The 9402-nt window shown below is 33.6% G+C and overlaps 2 protein-coding genes across 2 annotated transcripts; one reads left to right on the top strand and one right to left on the bottom strand.

Annotated features, from left to right (window-relative positions):
• Positions 1-370: 370 nt before the first annotated feature.
• On the top strand, positions 371-880 carry LOC127745711 (auxin-induced protein 15A-like). The gene has a single exon (XM_052259159.1). It carries the CDS (start codon positions 440-442, stop codon positions 719-721), a length of 282 nt encoding a protein of 93 aa, XP_052115119.1. The 5' UTR covers positions 371-439; the 3' UTR covers positions 722-880.
• A 394-nt stretch (positions 881-1274) lies between these two features.
• LOC107477189 (disease resistance protein Roq1) lies at positions 1275-8900 on the bottom strand. Its single transcript, XM_052258111.1, has 5 exons — positions 8416-8900; positions 4344-5481; positions 3906-4166; positions 2675-3481; positions 1275-2578 (listed from the first exon to the last, which is right to left on the bottom strand). The coding sequence occupies exons 1-5, from the start codon at positions 8898-8900 to the stop codon at positions 1907-1909; spliced, it is 3363 nt and encodes a 1120-aa protein (XP_052114071.1). The 3' UTR covers positions 1275-1906.
• Between the last annotated feature and the right edge of the window lie 502 nt (positions 8901-9402).

Genomic DNA, 9402 nt, shown 5'->3' on the forward strand with positions numbered 1-9402 from the left:
AGATAGACATTTATAGCTCTGAAAGATGGTGTTCTGAGGCCAGAAGAGAACCAAAAGTTGGTCTCACAAGCCATTATGGACCTCAACTTTTCAAGTACACCAGATTATAAGTTACAATTTTTTTGCCTACCCTCTATAATGAGGACCTTGAATTATGTAGAATAAGAAGTTGGTACACATGATAGTTCTTTAAGACAATACCATGTGATCTCCTACATGCCATTGTTTCCTAATAGGTCCCATCTCATAGCCTTCCTCCACCAATCATTCAAGTAGCTACATATTCATAACATATCCTTCCATCTATATAAATGTTCATGGTTGCAAGCATTTAGGACCAACACAATTCATTCACATCTTCAAATAATAAGAAACTCAGAGGCTTACATCTTATTTGCAAGTCATTTCTAAGACTACTCTTTCATCAATACATACAAAAATGGGTTTTCATTTAGCTAGTATCAGAAGAAAGCTATCATTTAATTCGAACCAAGCATCTTCAAAGGCTTTAGAAGTCCCAAAAGGCTATCTTGCTGTCTATGTTGGAGAGAATATGAAGCGGTTTGTGATTCCGGTTTCGTATTTGAACCAGACTTCGTTTCAAGAATTACTAAGCCAAGCAGAAGAAGAATACGGATATGATCATCCAATGGGTGGTCTCACTATTCCATGCAGTGAGGAAGCTTTCTTGGACCTCACTTCTTGCTTCAATGGGCTATAAGTAATTCTAAAGGAGACTGACATAGATTAGTTGAGAGACAATTTTGTAGTGGAAATTAGTAGCTATCATCTCAATGAGATGTCAAGGATGTAAATATCAGAATTTTTTTCACAATTTCAATGAATTTATACACTTAATCACTAAATACTTATAGATTCAATTAAAGTCGACTATAATCTTTTTTATTTTTTTATCCGATTAGACTCAATTAGCCATCTGATAATACATCGTACCGAGTATAATTGAGTTGGGTTCGATTTGACCCCAGACTCGAATTACCCGTACCCACACCTTCCTAGTTCCTAAGAGAAAGGCAACTTTCCTTCAATCAACAACAAATGCAACTAGTCCAACGTAACGAACCAATAAGAAAACGGTTCCGTTAGAGAACTAATTAGGGGGTGAAACCAACTCTAACTAACTAATTAAAAAATATGTCCGTTATAAAGAAAAAAAAGAAAACAATTCTCTACTGTCCTAATTTTTTCAAATTTCAAAATCAGAAATAAAAGAAAGTTGACTTAGTTTATTTATATTGTAGGTGGTTGCCTAGACTTTTTCATAAAAAAATTCAAAATGTAGAAAGAAAATTTTGAATAAATCTAAAAATTAATTGCTGGAGTGGTGGCTATTTGCACTGACTGGCTGGTTAGCTTATGGAGAAGTAAGAGAATCGGTCACTCTCTTATTCTTCTCATAACAGTTCATCATCATGAAGCCATAGCTGGCTGATAATAGTAACCAGAGCATGCCAGCTTTCTTCTTTTCAGTGGAGAATCTATATATGCTTCTCAGTGTCTCTAATACACATTGGTTCATTTAATCTATTTATGTAACACATCTGCACTTGTCAGAGTAACAGCCATGCCAAGTTTATAACTATTTCTCTGATGTCGTACATCCGATGGCTCTATTTTGTAGAAGAATATGGGAAACACAAGCTGGCCCTTTTCCTTCTGACACTCGAGGATCTTGGCACCTTCATCTAGATACCACTTTGGAGCTGCATATATAGTTCTCAGAGAAAATGCAAATTAATAACCCAACGTGAAGAATAAAAGCTAATTTATGACGACAAATTATTTGCACAAAATTAAACTGACCAAGTACAGTGAGAATTGGTCACCTATAACCTTGTCAAATGTCAACTCATTACATGTTTTCTATGGGGAACCTTAGCTGCCTCTATGCTTCCATGTCTGACTCTCCTTCCTCTTCCTCTTCCTCATCCTCATCCTGTTGCATTAAGCAAAAGCTTTGCTCTTCTTCTCTTGGAGCCATAAGCCGCTTCAAATTTTTTACCACAGTTTTGAGGTTTTCTGAGAAGCTAGCAATGGCAAGTTCCTCAGCAGAAGATAATCTCTTCTCCCAATTGGATATCTTTTTACTACATGGACGGAATTGCAGCTTCTGAAATTGGATATCTTTCATGCTTGTTTCTTTCTTGTAAACATACACTCCCCAATGAACTGGGATGATGTCTGGTACACACCTCACCTTCACTTTCTTCCATGTGTTACCATGCTCAACATGTGCATCAAGTCTCTTCCACTCCTCATCACTGAACCATAGTCGTAGGTCGCACAACAACACATGATTTTCCGCAACTGTGAAATTATGCGATGGTTGGTATGCAGAGTTTACATCCCCAGACTCAATGGACAAGTGCAGCCCAACAGATTCATAGTTCATTTCTCCAAACACAAACGCCAAAGCCACAACTGGGAACTTGCCACATGCCTCGAAATTCAGGTCCTGTCGACGGTACTTCCAACTTGTACAATCGTCCCACCATTCTGGAATCTTTGTATTGGAAGTTGGCATCACAACTTGTAATTTATTTATCTCTCTGGACACCTACAAATCAAAAGATATTGCTTCAGTATTTTTCTCTCTCTTCTTTTTAATCATTATTTTCGTTAAAAACATATGAAATGATAAAAAGTAACAAACCTGTGACCATAGCATACTTGTTGTGTTTGCACTTAAGGAATTGCAGTGTCTCACATCCACTTTCCTAACACTAGAGGGAAATTCTGGAATTTCTTGAAGCTTTAGGCAGCAACTCAAATCCAAACTTGTCAAGTAGGACGATTCTTGAACGCATGCTGGAATAGACACAAAGTTGTTTGATGAAACATTTAAGACTTCCAAGTTTGGAAAACTCTGCATAATTTCTTGAAGATCTTTGTCACGTAAACTTGCATGGCTGAAATGCAGAGTTTCTAAACTTGGACGGCTCTCTGCAGTAGTTGAAAGGCTTCCTCTGAATCTTGCAAATGATCCACCAAGTTGAGGGCATCCTCCAACTTTCAATGTGACCAGATTTGGCAGCATAAATAAGCAGCTTGGAAGATAACCAAGTTTCTCGCAACTTGTCAAATCTAAATAGTGAAGTCCTACAAGATCAACAAAGGAATCCGGAATCTCTTGAATAGCAGTAGCTTTCAAACAAATCTTTAATGGCTTATCCATCTTTTCCACTATGTGTGGGAAGAGTCCAAGTCTTGTACACCAGTTAAAGGAAAGGTGCTCTAGTGAAGGCAGACAAATTCTTGAAAGAAACTTTCTTAACTTAGTGCACTTTGAAGCTCTCAAATATGTAAGGTTTGGGAGAAATCCGACTGATTCATCAAAACTAACCAAGTTTATGCATCCATTGAGTATCAACTTTCTTAAACATTGGGCTTTAGATACATTAGGAAAATGAGTGATGGATTCACAATGGGAGAAATTCATGTAAGTCAAATGCTCAAAGTTCTGCAAACAAAAATCAATCAATTAAAAAAAAGTTATCAATATATTATATGAATTCCACCAATCCAACCATTGAATTGAGACACTTCACCATATAGATTAATCATGTAAGATTTTATAAAATTTGGAAGTGATTTAATATTTTAAACACTACCTTATTTTGACATAACACAATTTTGTAATATAAGTCAATTCTTGTCTTTGGATTATTTGTCTATTATTGGTGCCCTTTTGAATTTTCTAAAATTTGCTAAATTAATCACAAAGGTAATATAAATATATAAAAAGTTGTGTAATGGTGTAAATTAACAAGAATTACGCATGGTCTAAATGGATCCTTGTGTATAGATTTCAAGTTTTAGCAGAAAGTAGTATCCACAATAAAAGTGAACTTTTTATAAGAAGGGAATCAGACAACTAGTTGTACCTGAAACGAGTTTTCCAACGTGAGAGGACTATGACGTAAACTGAAGGCAACAATTTTTTTTAAGTTCGACGGAATAGATTTTGAAGGATACCCCTTCCAATCAAGCAGCCTTAATTGCTCAGGTAGAAGAATAGTTCGACATGAAAGGTTTGTGTTCCGAAGAATGAGAATTCTAAGTTTCTTCATCTTTTCAAGGGCAGTGTCAGTCCAATCATGTTCTTCACATTGAACAAGCTTTATTCCTTCAATTTTTTTATTTTCCTATGAAATAAGAATATGTCACATTAAATGTTATTATTTTCGAGGAAGGCTTGAAGGGGGAACAAAATAAAACAAAACTTTTGCAATGCCTATTGATGGGAGGAAGACAAATAACAAGAATACCCTGCATCTGACAGGTAAAAGTTAAATAAGAAAGAAAGTTTGTGTAGTTCTCACTTTATCATTGGGTAGTAGTTCAAGAACATCTTCATGAAACCATAATCTGCTGCGGTCACTAACTCCTCTTGGTGCCTCCTGCTTCACAATCTCTCTACCCATATTCTGTATTAGATCATGCATCCTCAAGTAACCATCGTTGATAGTTAAGAGAGATTTATCAACAAGTATTCTAATACCATCTTCTGTAAACATACCACATCCATGTAATACATTTTTTACATTTTCCCATTTCTTCCCATTGAAGAAGCATGCTATGTCAAGAAAAATATCCTTTTCATTGCCTTCAAGACTATCATAGCTCACTCTAAGAACACTTTGAATGTCTTTAGGAGGATTCTTCTCATATTTGTCCAAAGCAGACTTCCACTCTTCTAAATTTTTATTAATCAAATTAGAGCCTATAACCTTTAAGGCTAATGGGAGGCCCTGGGCATAATGTATTGCTTGATTGGATAGGTCTTCATAGTTTGCTTTGGGCCTTGTCATTTTGAAGGCGTTCCAACAGAAGAGCTCTAGAGATTCAGGGTCACTTAGCAATTTCGTCTCGTAAATCTTTTCGACTTCATGAGCTGTTAGAAGATATTTATCCCTTGTTGTTATAATAATTCGAGTCTTGTCACTAAACCAATCACATTCTCCTGCCAATGCTTTTAATTGTTCTATCTTATCGACATCATCAAGAACAATAAGAGCTCTTTTTTTGCTAAGTTTCTCTTTGATCATACTGATTCCTTCCTCGACACTGCGGACCTTGATTTCCCCCTCCCCAAGCAACTTTGAGAGGAGCGTTTGCTGTAGACGTACTAGGCCCTCTTCTTGATCTGAAATTTTTCTAACATTGAGAAGGAAACAAGCACATTCAAACCGGTGGCAGATGGAGTTATACAAGGCTTTGGCAAGCGTCGTCTTTCCACTCCCACCAATTCCAACAATCCCCAACATGGTATTGTTGTTGTAGGGCTTTCTTTTGTGTGATTCGCCATTGGATAATACCCTGTCCCAAGAATATAGATCTGACTCCGCTTCTACAACTCGAGTTTGCAATCCAACCATATGATCCCCAATAAGTAATTGTCTTGGAGGTATACAAGTCAATGCCTTTTTCACAATTTTTTGAATAAACTCGAATTCATACCTGTAGATGTGCAAGCAGCTTTCAAATATTGAGATTGGGCATTGAATGATCATGCAATATTTTAAGGATAATTGTATTGAAGAACTTTTTGAGGCGTTAAACACTCGATTCTAATAAAGGTGTTATTTAGTTGAAACTAAAATAATTGATGAATCAATCTTCACTTATATGACCATGTACATATTATCACACAAGATATTGATTCAAATTAATATAGTACTGAATAATGAAAATTAAGGATATCAATTTTAGAGATCACTAGATTTAGACTTGTACAATTTGAAAAATACTCAGGCCATAAACTTTTGTTACAAATCTTTTTGGATAACTAAAAGGATAATAGAGGAATTTTGACTTTGTTAATTAGTTATAAAACAATCTATATAGCTTTTAAAACAAATATAATAAATTTTATAGTATATTACACTAAAAATAATATTAATTCGATCAATATATATATATTGAAATATTTGTTTAAGTAGTATTTTTAACTCTTAAAACGAAGAATTATATTATAATAGATTCTGTAGTATAATAAAATCCCAATTAATTTCACAACTTATAATTTCACCTTAGAAATTCAAAAATCTATAAAAAAAAATATAATATATAGATTCTTTTATCTATAATATAACATATATAAGAATAGAATAATATTTTAACAAATAGAATTAATTAATGACAAATAAATAATATGATAGTTTTTTTCTTAGAGAATAAACAAATAATGGTATTAAATTCATTATTAATTAAGAAATAATTCTAGTTAATGTCATTAGATGAGGAAGGTTAATAAGAAAAACAAATTTAAAATTCTATAAAAGTTATAATTTAGCAAAAGAATTTATGTGACAATAGAATAAGCAGAAGAAATGTCATTCTCTAGTTGCAAGAAAATATGGGTATCAACTTTTATATAGATAAAACAGACGCTTTTTAATTTTGGTGTTGCCTTTCCAATAGTGTTTTTCAACAATGTTGAAACTTGGTGTGTTTTTTTATTATGTGAAAACCACAGATCTGAGTGACCTTTAGATTTGTGACTTTCAAATTTTTTTTAAACATGTAAATCTGAGGATTAAATTTGTTTTTTTTTTTTAATTTTTTTAAACATACCAATCTAATATTCAGATTGTCATATTTGTATTTTAGTATTAAAAAATTGTTTACATGTGCAAATCGGACCTGAAAAAATTATTTCGACACAAACCGAACCTTCCAATCCGATTTGTGCGCTATGAAATTTGACCATTAAATTTCTCTACAAATTTGATTATTTTTCAGATTTAAAAGTCTGATTTGTTATTTAAAATTTTAAAAAAATTAAATCCATATTAAAAAAAATACACAAATTCAGCTTTACCCTGAAGCACACACAATTTTCTTCATATTTGAAAAAAAAAAAGAAAAAGTCTAAGGATCAGCAATTTTATCAAATTCTGACCAGCATGTAATCATCAAAGAAGAGTGAGCTATTGGATGAAATCTCACATTAATCTCACACTATTAAAAACCTCGTTGATAGCTATTTGATGACTATAAATCCAAAAGTTGTTGGCCTTAGCATTCCTTAAAAAAAAAAAGCCTAAAATAGATTGTTAGTTTATCACTCACATCCTTAGAAGACGGGATTTTTTAATTTTTTTTTAAACTGTCGAGAAATTCTCCATATACAAGCATTTTTTTATACAAGTCTTTACAAGTTATTATATTAACGCGCTTGAACGTTACTGCACGTTCTTCTTCCTCTTCCTCTTCTTCTTCTTTTCTTTCGTTTCTTGCTTTCTCTTTCTCCTTCTTCAACCGTTACTGCACAATTTCACTGCACCGTCTTCTTCTTCTTGCTGCACATTCTTCTTCCTCTTCCTCCTCTTCTTCTTCTTTTCTTTCGTTTTTTGTCTTCTCTTTCTCCTTCTTCATTTACGTGTTTTTCTCTTTATTTTCTTTTTTCGTTATTCTTGATTTCCATTATTTTTTGATATCAAGCTCTGAAATCATTTTTGAAGAAGAAAGAGAAAGAGAAAGAGTTCTGAATTATGCATAAGGTGTCCTTTGGGTATATTTCTGTAATCGGTTGGGTGTATTTCTGAAGTTTCATTATTTTCAAAACAATTTCAAAGCTTGATTTCAGAAATCATGAAAATCGAAAAAAAAAAAGCAAGAATACCAGTAATAAACGAGTAAAACAACTAATGAAAAGGCAAAGAGAATAACAAAGAAATATCGTTTGGGTGTATTTCTGTAATCGTTTGGGTGTATTTCTATAATCGTTTGGGTGTATTTCTGAAGTTCTATTATTTTCAAAACGATTTCAAAGTTTGATTTCAGAAACCATGAAAATCGAAAAAAAAAGCAAGAATACCAGTAATAAATGCAAGTAAAACAACTAATGAAAAGGCAAAGAGAATAACGAAGAAATATCATTTGGGTGTATTTCTATAATCGTTTGGGTGTATTTCTGTAATCATTTGGGTGTATTTCTGAAGTTCCATTATGTTCAAAACGATTTCAAAGCTTGATTTTAGAAACCATGAAAATCGAAAAAAAACGAAGCAAGAATACCAATAATAAACGCAAACAACTAATGAAAAGGCAAAGAGAATAACGAAGAAATACATAGAGGAAGAAGAAGAAGAGGAAGAGGAAGAGGAAGAAGAGTCGTTCATAATTCACGGTGAGTGTAGCGCTTTGTAAACTGAATAACGCATTAAAAGACTCTAATGTGTAGCAACTTGTAAAACTTGTAAGTCAAAAAAAGCCTCTCAACTGTCGACGAGTATTGTAATATCGTCATACTAATCCCTCCAATCCTTTGATATAGATTTAATAGTCAAGCATACCATTACCACACATCCTCACAATTATAAGAGAATTAAAAATGTGATTTAGAGTTTAGACACTAAAACAATCGGGGAGAAGGTATTTATTACTTACCCATGTTTCAAATGAAAGCCTTTCCTGTTGGATGTTTTGTTCAAAGCTTCCTTCCATTCTTTCACCTTCTGAGAGTGACAACCAAACTTGATTTCATGAGCATCCATGGCTTTCTTGTAAGTTTCCTTCTGATACCGTACATGTGAAGGCTCTATTTTGTAGAAGACTGGAAACACAAGCTGGTTCCTTTCCCTGTGACACCGCAGGATCTGGACGAGTTCATCAAGGCACCATGTTGAAGCTGCATAGTTTGTTGAGAAAACAACAATGGAGATCTTTGAGGCTTCGATGGATTGAAGGAGTTGAGGTCGAATTGTTTCTCCTGTTCTGAGATTCTCATCATCGATGAAGGTGTTGACTCCGCTGCGGCGGAGAGCATCATAGAGATGACCTGTGAATCCATGACGTGTGTCTTCGCCCCTGAAACTCAGAAAGACATCGTAATTAGTAGCCATGGTCTCAGAAGTTGAAGCTGGATTTGCCATCCCTGTAAATGCAGAACAATGTAATGATAGAATGATTCACAAATCACAATGGCTTTTATAGGGAAATTTGTAAAATATATTCAAAATATCGATTTTCTAGTAATTTTAATTAATATATTATATATATTTTTTATAATTAAAATCAATTAAATTAATAATAAAAAATGCTTTAATATTTCACTAAACAAAACTACAAATGTTAAGAAATGATGAATCAATGTGAGTACTTGACTAGTTGACTTGACTTTCAACAGTAGCAGAACTTTTATAATTATATAATCTTACAAACATTATGGATGTAAATGAGGATAACAAGAATTTACTTTCCTTATTAGTGAAATACTCAAACATTTATGCTCTTACGTATCAAATTTATTGTAGGGCCTCAGAACAAAAAAAAAAGGAGAGTCTGTGGGCCAAGTCCATAACTCTTTTATCCTTGTTTTTCACTCCAACAGCGCGCAGTTTTATATCACTCAATTCTTTCTCACCGACACCGAGG

Source organism: Arachis duranensis, chromosome 3, assembly GCF_000817695.3.
Source record: "Arachis duranensis cultivar V14167 chromosome 3, aradu.V14167.gnm2.J7QH, whole genome shotgun sequence".
In the NCBI taxonomy this organism is placed as follows: Eukaryota; Viridiplantae; Streptophyta; class Magnoliopsida; order Fabales; family Fabaceae; genus Arachis; species Arachis duranensis.